This window comes from Rana temporaria, chromosome 10, assembly GCF_905171775.1.
Source record: "Rana temporaria chromosome 10, aRanTem1.1, whole genome shotgun sequence".
Classification (NCBI taxonomy): Eukaryota; Metazoa; Chordata; class Amphibia; order Anura; family Ranidae; genus Rana; species Rana temporaria.
This window is the reverse complement of record NC_053498.1, coordinates 79,488,458-79,514,752: the sequence shown is the minus strand read 5'-3', so window position 1 is coordinate 79,514,752 and position 26,295 is coordinate 79,488,458. Positions and strand designations below refer to the sequence as shown.

Below are 26,295 nucleotides of genomic sequence, written 5' to 3'. Positions count from 1 at the left end.
CGATGGCGCGGACACGCCCTGCGTATTGTTTACGCGCGGACTTCTGTACAATGGTTAGTACAGCCATCGTACAGAAGTCCCCGGGCAGACATGTACGGTGAAAACGGTCCGACGGACCGGTTTCATCGTACATGTTTGCCCGTGTGTACCCGGCCTAAGTGTATAGTTTCTTCCTCAGATATGGCACTGGGGAGGGGGGGGGGGGGGTAGGAATTGGTTGTCAAGAAGGCACAAGTTTTACCTCAGCTGTGCCAAGTTCCAGTCTTCTTTCTCCCACTAACAACAGTCAATTCTGATGGCCAATTTCATGGCCTTCACCAGTAAGGCTGGGTAGGTTTAGTTGACCAAAGTGTCTTTAATTGTCTCAGATAGGCCAATTCAGAATTGGCTAAAGAAGCACTTTGTCATTCTTTTCATATTCTAGTGTCCTCCTGCTAAACTCTAAACCAATACATCTCAGCGGAGTTGGACACTTGCTCTATGTTGCACAGGGCTGATTCAGCAGCAGCACAATCTGGGTTATCATATAGCAAGCCCAGGGCTTCAACTAAAGCATCTACCATTAGCAGCGCCAAATTGGTTCTAGGCTAAAAGCTTAGACCTGGGGGTCACCCGGCAGTAATGAATTGATGATTTGCACCCTCTGTGTTTCAGAGAAAGACAAAGATGGCTTTAACTTAAAATATAATTTACAGCTGTTTTTAAATATACAGAACCTCCTACTGTCACCAGAAAAACGATCATGCAAAGGAATCTTTGGTTCAGGTGTCAGAGTATTGGTAGCGGTGGTAGTAGGAGAATATTGCACCTTAGTGAGCTCTGTGGCCAGTTCCAGGACTTGATGGGATAAACTGCAAAGTTCTTGGGCAGACATCTGAGTTTTTGCGTAATCCATTAAGTTTCCTTTTCCTTTAGTGTATGGCTCGTAAGTAACATACAGATAGTTTAGTGATAAATAGCATGTACGATAACCGAGACTGTAGGCAGAGCATGCTTTCTGGTGCTTGTGGTGCACCTCTGCAGATGTATGTACAGCAGCACTGATATTAGTATGTAGCAGGAGCAGACCAAGTAGTAACAGAGAGTCTCATAACACAAGAGGGTCAGCCAGAAGCGCAATCTAGACAAACCAGGTTACACACAAGTAGATCAGAGTCCAAATGGTACACAATCACAGTGAAGAGAGTAGGGTCAGAGCAAACCGGGTCCTACATGGTAATACACAGGGCAGATACAAGCTGGGTCAAGGAAGAGCACAAAAGGTAGTGTACAGCAGGTGCTTTAAACATCAAGGAGCTGGCCGATCAGCATCATTTCCAGGTGGGAGCTGCACCAGGTGAATTTTGCTCAGCTGTAAAGGGACATCCCATGGGTTCTGGCAGTTTTTTAAACTAGATTTTGACATGGAACTGTTCTTCCTGAGAAATTACAACTTTCAGCTGTCTTTTACCCTTTGGCTCTTTTACTGGAAAAATAGAAGTAAAGTTTTAACAATGGCTGTTCATAGGAATGACAATTTATACAAAAATCCACAGTGGTCCATTTTGCAAACAGAGTGTATGTATTGGTAGTTGCTAAGCGTGTAGTATGGTTGGGGTTGTGTGGTGGTCGTCATGTCCTACATGTTTCCCTCCTTGTTGGACTCCAAGCAAGGGTCACATGAGAGACCTACCCCAGGGTGAGTTTTTCCGGGCTACGGTAGGCACTTTGTACAGGGCCACCACACTACACATGGGGTATCTTAACTCGAGCCATGCTTACAACCCGGACAGATGTTCAAACATGAACACACTCTAGTAAACTATCTTAATGTATTATAGACCACCACAGTTACTTGTGCATTTAGGAGTGACAAGCAGATCCCTCTCCACCTCTCTAGCTTCTCACTGCTACCTCACTCCAAGTAATGGTAGGGGGTCCCACCATGCACCTTGCATAGACTTCATGCATGCACTTGATTTAATTATTTCTCTTCCATACTTGTGTACAGGATGATATCCCCAGCAGTGCAGATCTACTCCCGTTGCTATGGGAGATATCAGGTTGAGGTCAGGATTCTGTACAGGCCAGTTAAGTTCCTCCACCATAAACTCACTCAGCCATGTCTTTATGGACCTTGTTTTGTGCACGGGTCCAAATAATTTGGTGGATGGGGGATTATGGTGTGGGGTTGTTTTTCAGGGGATGGGCCTGACCCCTTAGTTCCAGTGAAGGGAACTCTTAAGGAGTCAGAATACCAAGACATTTTGGACAATTTCATGCACCCAACTTTGTGGGAACAGTTTGGGGATGGCCCATTCCTGTTCCAACATGACTGTGCACCAGTGCAGAGAGATGAGAGAGAGAGGAACTTGACTGGCCAGAGTCCTGACCTCAACCAGATGGAACACCCTTGGGATGAATTAGAGCAGAGACTGTGAGCCAGGCCTTCTTGTCCAACATCAGTGCTTGACCTCACAAATGCACTTCTGGACGAATGGTCAAATATTCCCATAGACATACTCCTAAAACTTGTGGACAGCCTTCCCAGATGTAACAGCACTGGGGAACGGGAGTGAACCACAACTGCAGATGCAAGGATTTCAATGCGCTTCTCTATGTGACAACTCAGCATTGGGCCCCAGGCATCACTCCTAACAAACAGGAGTTTGGGGGTTCTCTACATCATGTCTCTGTCACACAAAGAAAGGCGCTGAGCTACTAAGGATGGACGCATTACAACATGCGACCAAAGCTTAGCGTTTAAAATTATATTATGTTCTAAAAGATTGCAATGCACAACTGTACGCTAGTGATTATGAGTATTACATAGTGTTGTGCATTAGGCGACTTAAGGGAGAAGGTATAGAATATGTCAACCCTTAGCATAGAAGTTTAGGCGAACATGTTCCGCAACTTTAGGGCATGGGTCCATATACAAGTTGCACTTATGTCAGCACGTAGTAAATATGAGTTGTAGTAACAACTAATAGTTGTGTATGAGAAGCAATATAGCTCAGGTACTATGAGAGTACACGTAATAAATAACAATTGTAGTAACAACTAGTAGTTGCGTATGAGAGGCAATATAGCTCAGGTACTATGAGAGTACACGTAATAAATAACAGTTGTAGTAACAACCAATAGTTGCGTATGACAGGCAATATAGCTCAGGTACTTTGAGAGTACTCATAGTAAATAAGAATTGTAATAACAATTAATAGTTGCTTATGGGAGGCAATATAGCTCAGGTACTTTAAGAGTATACGTTGTAAATAGGAGTTGTAGCAACAACTAATAGTTACATACAGTACAGACCAAAAGTTTGGACACACCTTCTCATTCAAAGAGTTTTCTTTATTTTCATGACTATGAAAATTTTAGATTCACACTGAAGGCATCAAAACTATGAATTAACACATGTGGAATTATACATAACAAAAAAGTGTGAAACAACTGAAAATATATTTCATATTCTAGGTTCTTCAAAGTAGCCACCTTTTGCAGTAGACACATCTCTAGAACTGTTAAGAGGAGACTGTGTGAATCAGGCCTTCATGGTAGAATATCTGCTAGGAAACCACTGCTAAAGAAAGGCAACAAGCAGAAGAGACTTGTTTGGGCTAAAGAACACAAGGAATGGACATTAGACCAGTGGAAATTTGTGCTTTGGTCTGATGAGTCCAAACTTGAGATCTTTGGTTCCAACCCCCGTGTCTTTGTGCGACGCAAAAATGGTGAACGGATGGAATCTACATGCCTGGTTCCCACCGTGAAGCATGGAGGAGGAGGTGTGATGGTGTGGGGGTGCTTTGCTGGTGACACTGTTGGGGATTTATTCAAAATTGAAGGCATACTGAACCAGCATGGCTACCACAGCATCTTGCAGCTGCATGCTATTCCACCGGTTTGCGTTTAGTTGGACCATCATTTATTTTTCAACAGGACAATGACCCCAAACACACCTCCAGGCTGTGTAAGGGCTATTTGACCAAGAAGGAGGAGAGTGATGGGGTGCTGTGCCAGGTGACTACCTCTTGAAGCTCATCAAGAGAATGCCAAGAGTGTGCAAAGCAGTAATCAAAGCAAAAGGTGGCTACTTTGAAGAACCTAGAATATGAAATATATTTTCAGTTGTTTCACACTTTTTTGTTATGTATAATTCCACATGTGTTAATTCATAGTTTTGATGCCTTCAGTGTGAATCTACAATTTTCATAGTCATGAAAATAAAGAAAACTCTTTGAATGAGAAGGCGTGTGCAAACTTTTGGTCTGTACTGTATGTGAAGTGAATATAGCATAGGCAATTTGGGTGTAGATGTCCCTTTAAGTTCTTGCTTAGCAAACAGTCCTTAGGAAGGAAGTATATCCCAGATAGTATGTTGATAGCCACCAGAGATTACAAACAATAGCAGTTGTGTTTAGATGAAACATAAGCAACAGTTCTTACTATAGCACTATAAGAGACACAATAGCTACTTTTCCGTTTGCAGGCTTCTGTGCAGGCAATAGGGATTCCGTGGTTAGGATGTTCAGCAAGGAAGGCCCAAGGTTGTCCCCAGCAAGGCTCTCTGTTGAAGCAGGTGCAACAGCACTAAAGGAGTAGTTGATGGCATGAGCGGTGCAGTCCAGGGATTGCTGGGAACTGTGGTACCACTGTAGCCCTGATAGTAGATGCCTCCAAGGCCAAGAAAGGCTGGTAGTCTAGCCGGCTACGGCCGACAATAATAGAACGAGGAATGTATCTCCTTTGAATGCCTTTATAGGCAGGAGATCAGGTGCAGTGCATCGCACTGAATTCAAACAAAGCGATGTGTGCGGCGCACTTCCGTGTTCCACACTGGAATGCATCACGGCGCCGGGTGATGACGTCATTGTGCAAGCGCCGCATGCGCTCCAGCATGGAACACATTACGGGGCTGAAAGCACCTGCCATACAGAAAACAGGGAGCCCGACAGCACCTGTTAGAGGAGGAACAGCCAGCGAAAGAAGCGGCTGTTACACCAGAAGAGTTGAAGCTGTTATAGCTGCAAAGGGTGGGCCAACTCAATACGGACTAAGACTGGGATGTCATTAAAGTTCATGTGCATGTAAAGGTAGGTGTCCCAATACTTTTGACAATATAGTGTACTTTAGTGTTTAACAGCCATCATTGAAAAAGTACACAGAGATATTTATTATTGAAACAGTAGCTGAAGATTGTTTATTTTCTTACCAAACTCCACTGACACATCGTGTAGACAAAGCTCTTGGTGCAATGGTAGATCCCTGCTGCATAAAGCCACCAACTGGAAACCACAGACTGTTACCAAGAGAGTACTGATTAATTAGAATATTGCATCGTCCTTGAACACAAGGGTGGGGACTGTACCATTCATATGGAGTTAACCTAAATCAAGGAAACAAAATAAAAATTATTGGCTTACAGTATTTTGAATGTTGTATAACGTATGTGTTATTATGTGTAGCATCAAGACTTAAAGTGGTTGTAAACACTTAGGCCTCGTACACACGATATTTTAACCAGAGGACAACGGTCTGAAGGACTGTTGTCCTAGGTTAACCTATGAAGCTGACTGATGGTCCGTCGTGCGTACACACCATAGGTTAAATAACCGATCGTGTCAGAACGCGGTGACGTAAAACACAACGACGTGCTGAAAAAAACGAAGTTCAATGCTTCCTAGCATGCGTCGACTTGATTCTGAGCATGCGCGTGTTTTTAACCAATGGTTTTGCATACTAACGATCGGTTTTGACCTATCGGTTAGCAATCCATTGGTTAAATTTTAAAGCAAGTTGTCATTTTTTTAACCTAAGGTTAAATAACCTATGGGGCCTACACACGATCGGTTTGGACCGATGAAAATGGTCCTTCAGAACGTTGTCCTCTGGTTAACCTATGGTGTGTACGAGGCCTAAGGCTCCTTACACAGGAGATGGCTCTGTTGGAGTCTGCCTGTTTAGTGGGGAATCTGTCCGCTTATCCCCGCTGAGCAGGTGGATGGCTTGTCCATATCAGCTCTTCTTATGCAGAGCAGCCACAGACACAGCCCACTCTTCTCTATGGGCGGTCAGCTGTAAACATACCACTTGTCCATTTAAACCTGACTGCAATTCAATCCAATCTGCCAGACAATGGGAAATGGATACCTATCCGTCTGTTTTTTTTTTTTATTAGAATTTATTGGAGTAAATTGCAGTACAAAGAAATGAACATGGGACAAAGTACAGAAAAAAGAGAAACAAACGCAATTCACATTTTGTCATATAAACCTAAGGCGCTAAGCGCCGAACCCAGTGTCCTAGTTTAAGGGAATCTAAATGGGAAGTAAAGCATAGATACCGCTTAATGACCTTAAGGAATGGTGCAAGAGCATTTTTGTGGGAAAAGGACAGAAACTGGATGGATCATAAAGATAATGGAACCTGAAAGAAAAATAATAAATAAATAAAAGGGTAGGGAACAAACAATGGAAGGGTGAGAGAAGGGGGGGGGGGGGGGAAACACCACTAGAATACAAAAGCTGGACACACATACCGAAGCTCAAAGTGTACAAATCAGATATGTGAGGAACCAAAGCTAAGAGCAAGTGGTAGGCTACAGATATGTCATTGGATGTGCCCTGTAGTAAGAGAAAGAGACCATGAAATTATTGAGTTCTTCCGGAGGTAAAGCCGTCTCCATAAAAGCTCCCCATGTGGAGTAAAAACGTTTGGCGGAGCCCTCACGCTTAAAGTTGATATTGAGTTTGTCTTTATATAATAGGTGAAGGAGCTCCCTTTTAACCTGCAAGACTGTCGGTGGGCAAGGGGATGTCCACATCTTTAGTATGGACCTTCGAGTGATAAGTAGACAGACCAGGATCCAGTTCATGTGTTGACTCTGGGAGCTGGCAGACCATGTGAGGAGGTGCTTGTCCCAATGACCGAAGATCAGGAGTAGAGGGTCTTTTGGTAATTTCAATAGAGTTATTCCATATAAGAAGGATAAGACTTGATCCCAGAAGGTGGAGATAAAGGTACATGCCCAGAAGCGGTGGGTTAGTGAGGGTTTGAGTTGGTGGCAAAGCGGGCATTTGGCAGAACTTCGGTTATTTTTATCATGGAGAAAGGGGATGTAGGCGCGATGCAAAATCTTTAGCTGAGTTTCCCTCCAGATCTCATTGGGGGCTAAATGTAGTACCTTATTGTAACCCTGTAGGAGTTTAGTTATTAGATCGTCATCGGGAAAGTCCTTGCTCCAATTTGCTGCAGATGAGGATGCCAATGGGGAGGATTTTTTTTGAAGAAGAGGTTTGTAGATGTCCGAGATGGTATAGGAGTCATTCAGGATCATTTGATCTAAAATAGACATTTTGAATCTTTGAGCGTCCTCTCTGCATGCATCCCGGAGAAAACTGAGGCATTGCCTGAAATAGAAAGCATGAGATTGGGGAAGAGAGAAAGTTGTTGCCACTTCTGAAAAGGGGAGAGGTTTTCCTGTGACCACGTTGCAAAGTTGAGAAAACTTAGTGAGGCCGTTTTGCTTCCATACCTCAAAGGGCTTGTGGCTTAGACCCGGTAAAAAGTTAGGGTTGTCCTGGATAGGTAGGTGCTTGGACATAAAACGGGGAAAGTTTTAGGCTCTTCCTCGATTCCCTCCAAGCAATAGCCGTATCACGTAAAAGGAGGTTGTGTTGTAAAGCAGATGGGACGGATTTCCACTTGCAGTGGAGAAGGGCAGACAGTGAGTAGGGATGGGCTATTGTAGATTCCAAAGTGAAATTGGAGTATTTGGAGGATTGCGACAACCAGTCTAGTCCTATACGCAAAAGACATGCCAAGTTATATGTTCTTACATTAGGTAAACTTATGCCCCCTTCGCACCTGGGAAGATACAGTTTCACAAACGCAATGCGCGGTCGTCTGTTTTGCCAAATTAATTTGGAAAAGGTTTTATTAAGTGATTTGATATCTTTGTGCTTTAGTAATAGTGGTATTGTCTGTAGTGGGTATAATAGGCGAGCAAAACTGACCATTTTTATCAGGTGGCATCTTCCCAGGAGCGAAAGAGGCAGATCCATCCAGTTTCCCAATTCCTGAGAAATCCTAATAAACAGTGGTGGGTAATTTAGGTGATATTTGGAAGAGGGCAGCTTCCCAATTTGTATGCCCAAATAAGTTATGCTAGAGTGGGCCACCTTAAAGAGAGAATGAGAAATCCAAGAAAGATGATGAGCAGAGCCTATAGGGTGAATCTCACTTTTACTATAATTTATACGTAGGCCGGAACATAGTCTGAATTCGTCGAAAATTGTTTTGATGATAGACATGTCGGAGTGGGGGCTAGCTGAAAATACAAGTATATCGTCTGTGAACAGGGATGTGCGTATTTCTTGGTTGCCTATGGTGATCCCATGTAAAGGGGCTTTATAGGTTAGGTATCTGGAGAGGGGTTCTATAGCTATTAGGTATCTGGAGAAGGTTAAATAGCAGCGGAGAGAGGGGACAGCCTTGTCTAGTACCTTTGTAAAGGCGGAATCCATCGGAAATCCATTGGAAAAAAGGCCGGCTGCAACCAATTTGGCTACAGGGGATGCGTACATTGCATTTACTAAGTGGATAAAGGAGCCTTGGAAACCCATTCTCGACATGGACAATGATAACCATTCGAAGCTAACATTGTCGAAGGCTTTTTCCGCGTCTAAAGTGATGATAGTGAAATCCCCCCCAGGGTTACAGTTGGCATGGTCAAGCACCATCATGACTTTACGTTTGTTCAAAGTGGCTGTCCGTCCTTTTACGAAACCGGATTGAGCAGGATGAATCAGGGAGGGGAGAATGTTTGCAAGCCTAGAAGCAGCTATTTGACAAAATTTTCACATCCAGATTTAAAAGAGATATTGGTCTGTACGAACCCGGGTCGAGGGGATCCTTACCTTTTTTGGAAAGCAATTTGATAATGGTCTGATTCCCCGTGGGTAGGTAAGGGCCCCCTGACCATATACCTTCATAGACTTTGAGCAAAGTAGGTTCTATTATGTTTTGTAGGGTTTTATAAAATTCCCCTGTAAAACCATCGGGGCCAGGGGCTTTAGAATGGGCTAGGCACTTGATGGTTGTTGAGATTTCGGAGTGGGATATGGGTGCATTTAATGCTTCTAACTGGGAGGAGGTTATCGAAGGCAGGGCAATTTTGTCGAAGAAAGAGGACGCAAGTTTGCTGTCAATGGGGTCGGGAGCATAAAGCGACGAATAATATTGTAACATAACGTTGATTTCCCGATGCGAGTGTCTGACGGGTCCTGTGGAGTCACGTAGGGCGGTTATATGTGTAGGGTGGAAGGGACCCTTGCAGAGTCTCGCCAGAAGTTTCCCAGCTTTGTTGCCATACTTGTGAAGTGTAGCGTCTAGGTGGGGTTTTTTCCGTCAGTTCTAGGGTTTCTGCCCATGCGTCGAAGGCTCTTTTTGCCGACTGCCATGCTGTTCTGTTAGCAGGGGAGTCTAGGGTAGAGAGGGTGCGTTGGGCCAAATTAAGTTTGGAGCTAGCTAATTTATATTCGGCTAAAGTGTGTTTTTTATAAGAGGCGGCATAGGATATTATGCGGCCTCGGAGGAAGGCCTTGCCTGCTTCCCAAAAGAGGTTAGGATCAGCACAATGTGCCGAGTTTGCCATGGAAAATTCTTCCCATTCTTTTGTCATGTAATTATGGAAGTCCGAATTATTGTAGAGAAAGGAAGGAAAACGCCAAATTTTAAGGGAAGGTAGAAGGTCTGGGTTATCAAGTGTTACCGAAACAGGGGTATGATCCGAAATGGCAATATCGTGGATATCCGTTTCGGAGATTAGTGGGACAAGGTTATCAGTGCAGAAGAGATGGTCAATTCTAGTGAATACTTTATGCGAGTTGGAATAGAAAGTGAACTCCCTATCTGTCAGGTGGTGTAGTCGCCAGACGTCTTGGAGGTGGAGAAAATCCATTGTGTCTGCGAAGAGAGTTGGGTTGGAGGAAGGTGGGGTATTCGATGTGCGTTTGGGAGGAGATCTGTCATCGGCTGGGTGTAAGATGGCGTTGAAATCCCCGCCCGTGAGGTGAGGGACATGTGGGATGCTCAGTAGTCTGGAAGACACGTTGCTAAAGAATTGTTTACCCGGGCTGTTGGGGGCGTAAATATTCGTTAGCACGAGTTCCCTGGTACCTACACGAATGTGCGCTGTGAACATCCGCCTCTGGTCATCGGAGTCAGTAGATGTGATCTCACATGGGAGGTTCTTATGTATCAGGATGAGGACCCCTGCTTTGCGGCCATTTGCGCTAAAACCTAATACCGTGCCCACCCACTGTTTCCTCATGCGATGGAAGTCAGAAGTGGAGAGGTGGGTTTCTTGGAGGAGGGCGACGTCAGTGTGAAGTCTTTTAAGATGTCGAAGGATTTTAAGTCTTTTGTTGGGGGATCTAAGCCCTTTTAATCACTTAAGCCCCGGACCAATATGCTGCTAAATGCCCAGAGGCGTTTTTACAATTCGGCACTGCGTCGCTTTAACAGACAATTGCGCGGTCATGCGACTTGGCTCCCAAACAAAATTTGCGTCCTTTTCTGCGATTTTTATTTTTTGCGCTATAAACAAAAATAGAGCGACATTTTTGAAAAAAAATCTATATTTTTTACTTTTTGTTATAAGAAAAATTGAATAAACTACATTTTAGTCAAACATTTAGGCCAAAATGTATTTAGCCACAGGTCTTTAGTAAAAAAAAAATCGCAATAAAAAAAAAAATTAGCTCCCTACAGATCAGAAAAATGATCGCTTAGTGACACTGGCAATAGGGAGTGAAAGGGTTAACTAGGGCGGTGATTAAGGGGTTAAAACTTTATTAGGGGGGGTACGGGGCTACCCTGGACCTAACACTAACTGGCTGTCACACTAACTGTTACACTGACACTAAATGCAGTGATCAGTACATATATGATCACTGCATTCAGTGACAGTGTGACAGGGGGGGTGATCGGAAGGGGTTAAATGTGCCTATGTGTACTGGTGTCAGTGTAGTGTTAGGTGCGACTTACTGTGACTCTTCTTCCATCTCGGCGGTTTGAAAATACCGCCGAGATGAGAGCTGCATCACTTCCTCTGCATATGTTTACATTTTACAGGCAGAGGAAGTGACACGGCGGCGGCTCACAGGATTGGCTGGAAGCGATCACGAGGGGGCGGACAGAAACGAACAGCCGTCCCCTCGAGTCGGATCGCTCCCGGAGGTAAGCCGCCCGCGCACACAGCGGAGGGGGTCCCGATCGGACCCCCGACCCGCTAGAAGGCAGGGACGTATATATACGCCCATCTGCCTGTACGTGCCATTCTGTGGACGTAAATAGTCGTGCGGCGGGCGTTAAGTGGTTAACATTCCATGAAATGATTTTCATGTGAGGGGGACAAGGAGGGAGATGTGAGCAGGCTTTGGGGAGACAATTGAACTGAACATAAGGGCGAGCGACACAAAGTCTACTCTTAGGCCTCGTACACACGACCGAACATGTCAGATCGGCTTTGGGTTAAGACATTGCGGGTGTCATGAACAGGTAAGTGTCCTAATATTAAAAGTCAGCAGCTGCAGTATTTGACTATTCGGTGAAACTCCGCTTTAGAAATGCAAATGCAAAAATGTAGAACTTTTTTGAAATGCGTTTTTCTGGAAATTTTTGTTCTGTCCCTCACTTATAAAATAAACCTACAGTACCATTAGAATTATAGATACATTAATTCTTTGTCAGTTGGCATACAAAATCAGCAGGGGATCAAATACTTTTTTCCTTCACTGTATATATCAATGATATCAGTCCATTGGAAATTGTATTGACTTGGGTGAAGGGATATGCTGACATTTGCTGTAGACCCATCACCTTTATTGGTTACATTTGCCTACATTCACTACTAAATATTTAGAATGTTACCAGCTAATGTGCATCTGGTTGAAATCCTGGAAGCTGAATGTAGCTAATATTAGGCCAAGACCCTAAGCATTTATATTTATTATACAGCTTGGGCAAAAAACATTCTTTAAAGCAAGCTTGTGCTTTACCCTGGGCAGGGCCAAGCACAGGATTGCTTTATTCCTTTCATCTTCAACCACCCCCCCCCCCCCTGCTGCATTGTTTCACTGTTGGGAGTGAAGAAATTACCTGGTACATTGAGTGATAGAGGAGCATGTGACTCACGTCTAATTACAGTGATTGAGCCAGTCACCAAACACTGTAAAATGGGGACAGTCCATAAGCCTATTTAGGATAAGTATTAGGAGACCCACCCCCGCTATCAGAAAGATGGGATGCATTGTTATGCGACAGACCTTTTTAACTTTGGTAAAAAGATAAAAAATATCATTTTAAAACTAAGCAAATACAGTTATGGTGTCCTAAAAACAGAGGTATGCCAGCGCTCAGAGTGGGCCATGCTTGTGCTCAGAAGCTGTGATGAATGTGTGAGGTCCACCTTACCTTTGGTTGACAGGGGCATGGCTGCAGGCGGATTCAAAATGGAAATTGGACTGAATAGTGGCTAAGGATCCACCCACAACTGTGCACTGTCATTCTATAGCCTAGCAGATCTGATGGGGCACTGCCTTAACAACCCCTTTAAGATTCCGGTTACCCCCACTACAAAATTCCCTGGTCATGCGACTGACAAGGAGGAAGGGAATGTCCAATATGGTGCCTGGCACCGACAGAATCGGGTTTCTATCTCAGACGGGTACATGAATTGGGCTCAAGGACAATGCATTTCCATGCAACAGCCCAAAATAATTCTAAAGGATCTTTAAGAATTCTGCCCTTTGTGCTTGCATACTGTAAATGCTCTCCCTCATCACATGTTGAGGGTTCTGAGTGGTGGCCGCAGTTTATCCTACTGCCACAGCAGACCAAGTGAACATGCCTAGAAATGCAGTTGTCTTAGTACCATGTCAGTGCATGATAATGTCTTAGTACAACGATACTGTGCAGATAACTTAGAATGCATAATGTGTTCTCAGGACAGTACCTACTGTATATTAGACTAATACCAAAGCAGTAGGTTGACACAACACATAGTAATAGGTTTGCCTTTCAGATAGAGGTTGGGGAAACATAGGGGCACTTTTTTTATTTGATTTATGACTCCAGAAATACAGTATTTATGCCTCTGGCTATTCCCTCAAATTCAAACATGCAAACTTATATCATAAAGACGATAAGGGGCAGTTTTAGCCATAAACAATTTTTTATCTGAACACTGTCAGTACAAGAATGCCGTGACAATTTTTAAATGTCAGAATGTACAATTGCAAGTTGTTTTTTTTATTTTATTTTTTCAGATATTTTTATGGAAAGTTTGCAATTTACAAACCTCAAACAGAAACAGAAAGAGGTAGATTTACAAAGTTTGTATCAAACCCACAACCAATGTTTTCTTTTAGGCCGGGTTCACACATATGCGAATTGAATGCGCGTTTCCCCGCATTCAATTCACATAGCAGGAGAATGTGACTGGTTCTCTATGGGGTCCGGTGCAGTGCGGTGTGCCGGAAAAATATGTGCCTTTTTTGGTGTGTTTCAGGTTTGATTTCAGCCCAAAATTTGGGTTGAAATCGGACCTGAACCGATGAACCAGCATGTGGCGACAGTGTGAACCTGGCCTTACTGCACTAATATTATAATTTTATATTTTTAAACACACACAGGTGCACTATTATGAACATCATTAATGCTCCTAACCCAATCTCATCCAAGTAAATATTCCATCAAAACTTTCAGGTGAAACATTGATATCCACATTATTGGTCAGGACCCTAACAAAGGTTATGAAAAGTGTTATATATAATTTGGCATCATGTCTATTTTATTAAAGACCACCCTACCTACCGAGGGGTTAATGATTAGTAGTTCATATCGCCACCTTTTGATGCCTTTGGGATGGAATGGATATATCTCCATATATCTTATCACCTGGCTATATTACATATAAGCCAGGAGGAATGTATCAATATATTGATATATATGAAATCATTTTATTCATTTAGAATTTATCATCGGAATCGTGTATTATTGTGTGAGTTCCTGTGCCCTCCGGGGTGGGCCACCATCCTGATCCATCTATCGGTCTTTTATGGCACAGAACCCACGGTGAGATCACGGGGTGGACTGGGCTTGGTTCATGGGATGGATGCACATCCCTTTTTTTATAAAGTGTAGTCTAATATATTATATATCCACAATGTATAATAATACTAATGATATATTTTTCATTTAAAGTTCATGTGACAAAATTCATGCATATCTCGTGACAAATCTATATATGTATCTAGCTCCTGAGGAAGCGGATTCTACAGAATAAAACCGCGAAACATGTAGAGCCTCTGTACTTTGTATTGTTGATAATTGGATGTTTCATTGGTAAAAATAGAATGTCTATAATGAGCTATTGCATGATTGTCACACTAAAATAATTTTTATTTTATTGTACATCAATTTTCTCTATTTTTTGTAATACATTTTTTTTTATACTACATCCCTGACTGATTATCAGTTTGTCCTACGGTGCCATTAAAGTTCACCTAAGCCTCTTTCTTTTATACAATATGCATTGATATTATGTCTTTGAACCTAATATCATACAGTTTTAATCATATTAACAGACAGTGTCTGGAAAAAGTATTCACACCCCTTGAAATTTTCACAATTTTGTCTTGTTACAACCAAAACTGTAAATGTATTTAAAAAAAATATTTTATTGGGATTTTATGTGATAGACAAAGTGGCAAATAATTTTGAAGTGGAAGAAAAATGATAAATGGTTTTCAAAATATATTATAAATAAATATGTGAAAAGTGTGGCGTGCATTTGTATTCAGCCCCTCTCAGTCAATACTTTGTAGAACCACCTTTTGCTGCAATTACAGCTGCAGGTATTTTTGGGAATGTCTCTACCAGCTGTGCACATCTAGAGAGTGACATTTTTGTCCATTCTTCTTTGCAAAATAGCTCAAGCTCTGTAAGATTGGATGGCGAGCATCTGTGAACTGCAATTTTGAAGTCTTGCCACAGATTCTCAATTGGATTTAAGTCTGGACTTTGACTAGGCCATTCTAACACATGAATATGCTTTGATCTAAACCATTCCATTGTAGCTCGGGATGTACAGTATGTTTAGGGCCATTGTCCTGCTGGAAGGTGAACATCTGCCCCAGTCTCAAGTCTTTTGCAGACCAGGTTTTCTTTTAAGATTGCCCTGTATTTGGCTCCATCCATCTTATCATCAACTCTGACCAGCTTCCCTGTCCCTGCTGAAGAAAAGCATCCAAACAACATTATGCTTCCATCATCATGTTTCACGGTGGGGATGGTGTGTTCAGGATGATGTGCAGTGTTAGTTTTCCACCACACATACGATACACACTATGTGAGTCTCTCTTCATTTTGGGTATCCACGCTGAGCTTCGCGGCCTTTGTGCCCATTAAGTTCGTTCCATCTGATCGCTTGCTTTCCCTGCCATTGGAGACCGCTATCTACTGGGAACAAGTCCAATACTTTTGGCCCATTACAGCTTACCTCTGGTAAGCATACAACTTTATAGGTGGTGGTGCACAGGTGTGATTGGTGACACATTGTGGTTCTGCTGTTTCCTCGCACAGGATTTCTATTTGCTCACTGGTTGCTGCACTGTGTGTATCTTACTATAGGACTATCGATTCATCAGTGATTGGATATTCCTTTTTCCTTTTTTGTTGGTTCACATATGGACTATATATGCACTTTGATTTATTATATGTTTTTTTCTTTGTTTCACATGACATTGGTTATTGATTTGTCAGCTTTGGCACTCATGGTAAATCACTTTATTATTTTTTGTGTTGCGCAGCTCTACTTTTTCTTTTTTGTATTTGTTTTAATGTATGGTCCTACATTATGAGCTGCGGCATTTACATTTTGATGTGTTTAGAAGCGCAGTATATCCCATTTTTCTCTATTCCGCCATACATAGCATTTTGCTTTTAGGCTAAAAAGTTAAATTTTGGTCTCATCTGACCAGAACACCTTCTTCACCATTTGCTGTGTCCCCCACATGGCTTCTCTCAAACTGCAAACGACACTCTTCCATAAAGGCCAGATTTGTGGAGTGCACAACTAATAGTTGTCCTGTGGACAGATTCTCCCACCTGAGCTGTGGATCTCTGCAGCTCCTCCAGAGTTACCATGGGCCTCTTGGCTGCTTCTCTAATTATTGCTCTCCTTGCCCAGCCTGTCAGTTTAGGTGGACAGTCATGTCTTTGTAGGTTTGCAGTTGTGCCATACTCTTTACGCTTTTGGATGATGGATTGAACAGTGCTCCATGAGATGTTAAAAGCTTGGGATATTTTTTTATAACCTAACCCTGCTTTAAACTTCTCCACAACTGTATCCCTGATCTGTCTGGTGTGTTTCTTGGCCTTCATGATGCTGTCTTTTCCACTAAGGTTCTCTAACAAACCTCTGAGGGCTTCACAGAACAGCTGGATTTATACTGAGATTAAATTGCACACAGGTGGACTATTTACTAATTAGGTGACTCCTGAAGGCAATTGGTTCCACTAGATTTTAGTTAGGGGTATCAGAGTAAAGGGGGCTGAATACAAATGCATACCACACTTTTCACATATTTTATTTTGTAAAAAATTGTGAAAACCATTTATTATTTTCCTTCTACTTCACAATTATATGCCACTTTGTGTTGGTCTATCACATAAAATCCCAATAGAATACGTTCATGTTTTTGGTTGCAACATGACAAAATGTGAAAAATTCCAAGGGGTATGAATACTTTTTCAAGGCACTGTACATGTAAATAGGTAACTATTACCAAATTATTCATTTATAGTGGAAGCATGTATGAGTATTTTGCACTTAACTGACAATGTAACCAATTAATCTGATCTACTATGAAATCCAGAAAAGGAAAAGAAAAGAACAAAGAATGAAAACAGAAATAAAATAATATAAAGATTAAAATAAAGTTATATCCAAAACAAATTGTTTCAAAAAGACAATGATTAAAAAAAACAATGTCCTGAATATAGATAAAATCAAGGTAACCAACAGTGCACGGGGGGATGTTGAAAAAAATGTGGAGACCAGCTGTGTATTTTAATACAGGTGAGGAGAGGAGAGTGGAACGTGAACTGCCATTAATGATTTGTATACCAAAGCGCCACTAGACCTGTTGTGGTTTTTGTTTAAGGAGCCACCGTGCAATGCAAGCAGGCGTTCCTAAATAGTTTATATGGGCTTAAATGAGTTCCTCTCCCTCTTCTGTGGGACCTGCAGTTATGTGAAAAGGCTGACTGTTGACAGAACACTAAAAGGACACCCAGAGTATGCCATTCTCCCTCCCGCTGACACCAAGGATGGGGTATTTTCCCTTCTACTGACACCAAGGATATGCCAATGTGCCAAGGATGTGTTATTTTCCCCACGCTGATACAGAGGGTGGGACATTCTCTGCACCATTCTTCCTCCAATGGACACCAACAATGGGACATTCTGGAATATTTTAGCAATCAATTGGAGTCCGGTATTTTAAGATCTAATATGGTGGGAGTCCATATAGATCTATTATTGGTGAGTTTGAATCTGAAGCTAAAGAGGTAGTCTGTACCATGATCCGACAATCAGAGGAGGAGGTCTGTTAATCTGTGGAGCTTAAGGCTGATTTTCACCTGATTTCTTGTGAGTGTAACATCCTAGGGGAGTGATGTCCCACATGGTGTGGTAAAGGGATGAAGATATTCAGGGATTAATTATATATCTTTTTCGACATCCCCCATGCACTGTTGGTTACCTTGATACGGCCTACCACTCTATACATAATTTCTAATTGTATCTATATTCAGGACATTGTTTTTTTGAATCATTGTCTTTTTGAAACAATTTTTTATTATTGGACACTCTGCACTGAAACAAATAGTTTAGCACTGCTAATGTTTAGCTTTTCTTTAGGGTGTGTAGACATGCTTATTACTATTAAAATAAAGTTGTTCTTTTGATATGGGCCCTTTTCCTTGTTACATTCCACTCCTTTTCTTGTTTCCTATTTATTCCTATATTCATATTTAGACTGCAGAAAGACTGACGACTTTGTTTATGCTCATCATTAATTAATTGCGATCTGAAAAACAGCTGCAGAAAAGTAAGGAAAGCCTACTGTATGTAGAGGGGAGCAGACAAGGTAGCTAGCAACTTGGTTTGGGTTGTAACCCCCTACTGTAGTTACAGGCATCTGTGACATATACCTCACTAAATGCCAGTGGAAACATAATAACTTTAAACATTACCTGGCTACTAAGAATAAAACACAGCTGACAGCTAAGTAACCAAGAAGCATAAAAAGCCATACTCCAGGTGAGAATGGATCAAGGAAGGAAAAGTAGCCTGGTTTTCTGCCCTGCAATAAAACACAATTGATTAATGAAAATAAAAATAAATAAAAAAATACACTATAAATATACAGAGGTTCAATGTTGTTTTCAAACAATATGCCATAATGTCCATATTACAAAGGCAATGTATAGTTCTTTTGTAAACATGCACAGTATATATACGGTCTAGATATACTGTGTATATATATATATATATATATATATATATATATATATATATATATATATATATATATATATATATATATACACACACACACGCACGCATAACTCATAATTAGTAGTATAGAGTGATAAACCCTCATTTAGAGCAAAGTGATTTGGTTTTCGAAAAGGCCTCCTTATGGAGTTGTGCAGTTGAAATAAATTTTGAAGAGAGGAGTTAGAGAAGGGGAGAGGGTAGGAAGAGTAACCTAATCTTTTATCATAATGTGTTATCCTTGAAGCATAAAAACTGTATTTGAGTGTAAATCCATCTAGACTGACTGACTATCAAGAGACAACAAGAGAGGTCATATTGGGTTGTAATGAGGTCAAGTTCTCTTAAATAATTGCAGGCTTGTGAAGTAGCAATTCAAATCTGTCCATGGTTTTAATAAATTGCAGTTTCTGCTTGATCAGATTGTGGGAAAATGTATTTGAATTTTTCTGAAACAAAAAAATAAAAAGAGTCCTAAAGTGTATCTGACAACATAGTTACATAGTAGGTGAGGTTGAAAAAAGACACAAGTCCAACCTATGTGTGTGATTATGTCAGCATCACCTATTAAATCCCTGTATGTTGTGGTCGTTCAGGTCCTTATCTAATAATTTCTTGAAGCTATCGATGACCACCGCCTATGGAAGGGTATTCCACATCCTTGCCGCTCTAAAAGGTAAAGAACCCTCTACGTAATTTAAGGTTAAACCTCTTTTCTTCTAATTTTAATGAGTGGCCACATGTCTTGTTAAACTCCCTTCAGCCCCCTCTCCCACCGCCGATAAAAGTGGTCTCGCTGTGAATCCGCCGCAGAGACCAGTTTTATCTTGAAGCGGACTGCCCACTCTTGAAGAGGATACTTGGGTTATGGTAGCTATCTGCTACCATAAAAGCGGTATTCATCTTCAAAGTAGTGACGTAAAACGACGTCCGGAAGTGGTTAAAGAAACCTACCTTTCATACAATTGTCTGCCTTAAAAGTCCATGGGAGTTACCCTACATTGCACTTGTGCATATTTTTTAATGTTTGGAATTGTTATAAGCAAATTCTGCTGTAGGAAGATAGTCCATTCGGTCATTCTGAAGATAACTGACAAAACATTGAAGGTACTGCTGCAGAATTTGATTGGTCCTCTCGGTCTGACCATTAGACTAAGGATGAAAAGCAGAGGACAGATTCATTGTAACACTTAAAGCTTTGGAAAGACTTTTCCAGAATATTGAAGTAAACTGTACTCCTCTGTTAGACACACCATCATCAGGAATTCCATGGAGTTTAAAGCGTTTCTGAACCATCAGTTCCACAGTTTTTTCAGCAGATGGTACCCCCTTAACTGGTACATTAAAAAAGCACCTAGTATAAAATTAGACAGCTACCAAGATAGTGGTCATTTAGAGGGAGGTAGACCAACCACAGAGTCCTAATAAATGTAACCCCATGGCCATGAATGAACAGGGAGTGGCTGGAGCAACCCCAAATAAGCAGTTCAGTGTGTCTTTATGCGTGCACAGGTCAGACACAGGGTCACATAGTTTTTTTACAACTTTCTTGTAACCCAAAAGGAACATGATAAAGTTCTGTTTTAGAAATCCTAAAATGCCCAGCAAGTTTAGAGTAAGGAACCAACCTGAGCATTTCTAGCTGAGCAGGTTCAAGTACATACAGACAATGCGCTTGAATCCAAAAGCTGTCCTTATAATCAAGGTTAATGTCCTTTCAGAGGATGGTTGGAAAGTGGGTCCTTAGTATACACTTGCTTGAGCAGTTTTAAAAATGTCTCATGGCCCCTAGGAAATTCTTTTGAGATGGGACAACTGTAATAAGGCTTTAGCTTTAACATTCCTTGACCTAGATCGATAAATGATAATAAAATTGAACCTGGAAAGGAAAAGAGACCAATGTGCTTGTCTAGAAGACAATCTCTTGCCAGAATAATTTAATTCTTAACGTCAGTAAGAACAGTTACAGGATGATTAGCCCCTTTCAGCAGATCCTGCTATTCAGAAAATGTCACCATTCCTTTCAACTGAAGACATTAAAGTGGTTGTAAAGGCCATTTTGTACCTTTATGTATTCTACACATCAAGGCAAAAAAGCTTCTGTGTGCAGCAGCCCCCACAGCCCCCTCCCAATAATTACCTGAGCCCCATCTCTATCAAGCGATGGCAGTGGCTCACCCTGGTCTCTTCTTCCTCATTGGCTAAGACAGCAGTGGGAGCCATTGGCAACTGCTATTGTCAATCATAGCACGTGAGCCCATGAGGAGGGAGCTGGGGAAGGGCCAAGCGGCGCTCCCTGTGTGCATGGACACACAAAGCAGCAGCTCGTCAGGTGCTCCCATAGCAAGCTGCTTGCTATGGGGGCACTCGGCAGGAAGGAGGGACCAAGAATTCCAGCAGGAGACCCAAGAAGGGGAGGATTAAGACAGCTCTGTGAAAAGCCACTGCACAGAGCAGGTATTAACGACATGTTTGTTATTTAAAAAAAAAATCTTTCTTTAACACCCCCTCCTGCCTGCGCTATAGTCGAAAGACGGCTAAAGCGCAGGCTTAATTTGCTGGGAGGACATATATGGAAGTCCTCCCGTGATCATGGGACTAAGCTGATCACAGATCTGGGTAAAGGGCCAATCACAGCGGCCCTTTACCACGTGATCAGCTGTGTCCAGTGACAGCTGATCACGAATGTATAAAAACGGGGGGGAACTAATGCGCAAAACCAACCTCAACAAGGGCACAACAAAGCTAAAATAAGAAAATCAAACTAATAATGCAGCTGCCACGACTAATAGTGTTCACACACTTAAAGCAATTAATGACAAGGGGGGGTGTAATGGCGCTTGCAACAGGATCTAATTAAAACTAAATATCAATAACGATTTCCATAATGTGAATAAGTTGTCAGGAAAATGTGCTCCACTGGTTCCTGTGTAAAATGTGTTCCACTCTGAATAAAATCATATACCCACCCAACATTAACTGAGTAATGTGGAGAGTAGTAAGAGTGGATAAATGATGATAAAAAAGACAAATGTGCCAGTGACCCGCACAATATTAATAGTGAGTGATCTGGAATCGTTCAGATAAAATTAACAAGCAGTAGCTATCTTCATAAACATATAACATATATAGTGTGAATATGCAAATGAGCTCAAACCAATCCAAAGTGCATAGTGCAATAAATGAATAATATCCATAAAAGTGAAAAAAACATCAAAAAGTGGAAGAAATAAAATTCCAATCCATGCATAAAAGTGAAAAAAAAATTCAATCCATAAATGACTGCAGTGAAAAATGTCCCATATAAATCACCAAGGAATTAAAAAAAAAAAATCTATCAAGAAATGTCAATATACAAAAAAAAATAATTATATATATATAAAGAAACGTGTCCAGTGCAATAATAACGTGAAGATGAAAAACAATCCAATCCAATAGTCAAGAACGCAATATCAAGCAAAGAATGAATGAATATAAAGTGCATCTGTGCTTCACTTCTATTAAGATTCCATGATGAGTGCTTCAGTGCAAAGTAAAAAACGTGCTTCCAAAATGACAGACTCCAAACTTTTCCACAGTGCAGTAGTGAAGATGGAAATAGTTAATACAAGCCCCTTACCTTGAAGCGGCTTGTATATAAGCCTTATAACGTAATAGCGAGCGGATCAAGTCACCAGCAATCCTCCTCTTCCTCACGCGTATCGTAACGGAAGTAACGTGTGATCGTTACGATACGCTTGAGGAAGAGGAGGATTGCTGGTGACTTGATCCGCTCGCGGCCGCAGAGCGGAGACCCGATCGTACTACACGCTGTTTATACAGCTCTGTCTGTAAGTGTTTTAACTGTTTTTACTCATTGAATTGTGAATGGTCTTACGCTATGGAAGCCTCCTTGTGTTCTTTTTGAGTGCCATTGCTGGGATCAGGTCTCTGTTTATGCAGTGTAAGAACGGCAGGCTGGCTGTGGGACATCCTTCATTTACATGTTATAAGGCTTACATACAAGCCGCTTCAAGGTAAGGGGCTTGTATTAACTATTTCCATCTTCACTACTGCACTGTGGAAAGGTTTGCAGTCTGTCATTTTGGAAGCACGTTTTTTACTTTGCACTGAAGCACTCATCATGGAATCTTAATAGAAGTGAAGCACAGATGCGCTTTATATTCATTCATTCTTTGCTTGATATTGCGTTCTTGACTATTGGATTGGATTGTTTTTCATCTTCATGTTATTATTGCACTGGACACGTTTCTTCATATATATATATATATATATATATATATATATATATATATATATATATATATATATATATAATTTTTTTTTTTTGTATATTGACATTTCTTGATAGATTTTTTTTTTTTTTTTAATTCCTTGGTGAATTATATGGAACATTTTCCACTGCAGTCATTTATGGATTGAATTTTTTTTCACTTTTATGCATGGATTGGAATTTTATTTCTTCCACTTTTTGATGTCCTGATGATCAGTACAGTGCCCATCAGTGCTGCCAATAAGTGCCTCCTCATCAGGTTCACCTATCAGTGCCCATCAGTGCCACCTATAAATGCCCATCAGTGCCGCCTATCAGAGCCCATCAGTGCCATCTATCAGTGCAGCCTCATCAGTGCCCCCCAGTGCAGATAAGTGCCACCTATCAGTGCCCATCAGTGCAACCTATGAGTGCCCATCACTGCAGCTTCATTGGTGCACATCAGTGAAGAAGAAAAATTACCTGTTTGCAAAATGTTCAACATTTTGCAAAAAATGTAAAACCAAGTGGTGATTTAAGCGGTTGTATACCCCACTCGGTTTTTTAAATACAAAAAAAAAAAATTGGCCTGGTCAGGAAGAGGATAAAAGCGCCCAGTAGGCAAGTGGTTAAGGTCACTTTAAATTAGTGAAATGAGGACAAGAATGAAGCTGCATTTTTTCACCTATTCACTGAGAAAGGATAGCTTTCTGAAGCATCCATTTGGGCTGCCATTTCTTCAGTGTTGTTTTTCTTCGGGATTGTACCAATATTGCTGCAAAAGTGAAAAGAGTCTTTAGCTTACTAAAGGCAGTCTATACCTCAAGTGACCGCACAAAAAGGAACCCCTTTCTTTGTCATCATCATCTTACATATGTTTCTTATGAATTTTCTATAGAAAATGGCAAATCCAACAAATCTTTGATTCTCCTTAACGTTTCTAGAGGCAGTCTAATTAACTTCTGCTTTGATCTTATCAGGATCTATCTCCACTCTTTCTAGAGAAATGACATATCCCAAAAACTGGATCTGGATTTGTTCAAATTCACATTTCTCCAATATGATGTAAAGTTGATTCTCCCTCAATCTTTTGAAGACATTGCAAACATGTTTGTGATGCTCTTCTAGATGCAATGCAATAACAAACTGATCCCACAAGGTATTGTTGATGAAATGTTGAAAATTTGCAGGTGCACTGCAATCCCAAAACGCATGACCAAAATTTCAAAATGTCCATATCTAGTCCTAAACGCATTCTTTCATTCCTCTCCTTGTTGAATGCAAACAAGGCTCTATGCCCCCACCCCCCGTAAGTCTAATCTAGAGATTAAGGGAAATGGATAACAGTTTTTCATAGTGATTTTATTAAAATCTCTGTAATCAATGAACACATGCAAGGTGAAAGCCTTTTTGTTCAACAAAGTACAGGTCTGTCCCTGCAGGAGACAATGGGGGTTATTTACAAAAGCCAAATCCATTTTGCACTACAAGTGCACTGCAAGTGCCCTGAAAGTGCACTTGGAAGTGAAATCGCTGTAGATCAGAGGGGGACATGCAAGGAAAATAAAAAACTAAATTTTAGCTTGCACACGATTGAATGATAAAATCAGCAGAGCTTCCCCTCATTTCAGATCTACCCCTCAGATTTACAACAACTGCGCTTCCAAGTGCAGTAAATAACCTCCATTGAGTTTCTAATAAAGCCATTTTTTTAATTCTCATAAAACCACTTCCTTAGCACGTTTAATTCAAGTTCTGACAAAGAACGCAACCAAAAAGTATTTGGCAATCGTATGGGTGATGAGGATCAGCATTTTTTATATCACAGACATCCTGGAACTTGTATACAAAAAAAAAAAAAGGATGATGGCGCCAAAATAAAATCAAATAATAAATAGTGTCAAATGCTACACCTAAATTAGTGATTACTAATTAACAAGTGATAATGTAGTGAAGGGCGCAAAGGACCAATTAATCAAAGACAATATAAACCGCATGAGAAAATGACATTCTATGTGATCATATATGCATAAACAGTCCTTATATATGCAAAAATGCTTCACCTGAAATGCTCACCAGAAATGGCCACCAGGTGACCCACAGGCATATAATAGGAGATGTATTGTGACATCAAGGAAACAAACAGCAAGCCCCTTCAAATCCAATGGATATCCAATCCAAGCAGCATCAACATTTAAATTGTATTAAAGCGGAGTTCCACCTAAAAATGGAACTTCCGCTTAATCCACTCCTTCCCCCCTTACATGCCACATTTGGCATGTCATTTTTTTGGGGGGGTAGTGGGGGGGGTCAGGAGGAGTGAGACTTCCTGTCCCACTTCCTCCTTCCGCCGAGGGGCTGGTAAGGCGTTTAGCTTAATCGCCTTATTGCAGCCCCTCCCTGTAGGTGAGTGCCTGTCCAATCGGACGGCGCCGCGCCGCTTGCGCATGCGCAGTGCCGCTCGCGCATGCGTAGTGGGTGCCCGGCAGTGAAGCCAAAAGCTGTCACTGCCGGGTGCCCACACTAGGAATGAAGACGCCGGCCAGCGAGGGGGGGCGAGGAGCGGAACCCTGGCCGGCGCTTCGCTGGAACCGTGGAGCAGGTAAGTGTCTTTTTATTAAAAGCCAGCAGCTACACTTTTTGTAGCTGCTGACTTTTAATAAACTTAAAAAAAGGCTGGAACACCCCTTTAAGCTCAAATCCCTATCATCTGCAAGTAATTAGCTCCTCTGGACAGAGCCACAAGAGGCAAATATAGTGCAGTAACGTTTTTAATCTTTAAAAAGCAGAACTTGCAGTTCTTATAAGATTGCAATGTACAGCAAGGAATCAAGCACAGCGTGAGGGAGAGTTACAAATAGATCATTCTGTGGTGCGTCTCAGCTGTGTGGAAGAGGAGGACTCGTGTGTAGATATCGAGCCTCGATTTCAATGCATTTCTTGCTAATACCACACGTCATCAGGAAATGGGCTCAGCACCATTTTACTGGAGCCTATAAGGTGCTACATCTATTCCCATTGGTTGGAACCAAACAAGAAGCACAGATGCCAATCCAGACCTCTCTCACGTTGTTTTTCTGGAGTTTCCACTCCAGCTTTCTCCTATATTTCTCCGTAGCCTCTCTATCTAATCTTCATCATCCCTCTAAATCGTTTTTAACTTGTCCCTATTAGCTACTCTAAAAACCATCTTCTTGGAGTTAAGAATATCCTTAATATCTCTTGTTACCCATGGTTTATTATTTGACTAACAATGAAAAATTGTTGTTGGAATAACAGAATCTAGACAAAAAGCAATTTTTTTTTTTAAAGTTTATTTTGTGCGTGTACTCGAGAGAGGAGCCGGACTACAGGAGTTGGGAGTAGGCAGGCCTCCCCCAGAGGCAATTTGCCACCTTTCTCCATGCCCCGGGTGGCAATGGCGGGTGTG

General features: G+C 41.5%; 1 protein-coding gene across 3 annotated transcripts in view; it reads right to left on the bottom strand.

Moving 5' to 3' along the window:
- The window catches only part of GRIK4 (glutamate ionotropic receptor kainate type subunit 4), a 489,165-nt gene that overhangs the window by 29,570 nt on the left and 433,300 nt on the right, over positions 1–26,295 (bottom strand). For all 3 annotated transcript variants that reach the window (XM_040325544.1, XM_040325543.1, XM_040325545.1), the window contains 2 exons: positions 18,310–18,419; positions 5,198–5,371 (listed from right to left, as the gene is read on the bottom strand). In XM_040325544.1, the coding sequence (XP_040181478.1) occupies positions 5,198–5,371; positions 18,310–18,419 (284 nt within the window). The remainder of the gene's footprint in view (positions 1–5,197; positions 5,372–18,309; positions 18,420–26,295) is intronic.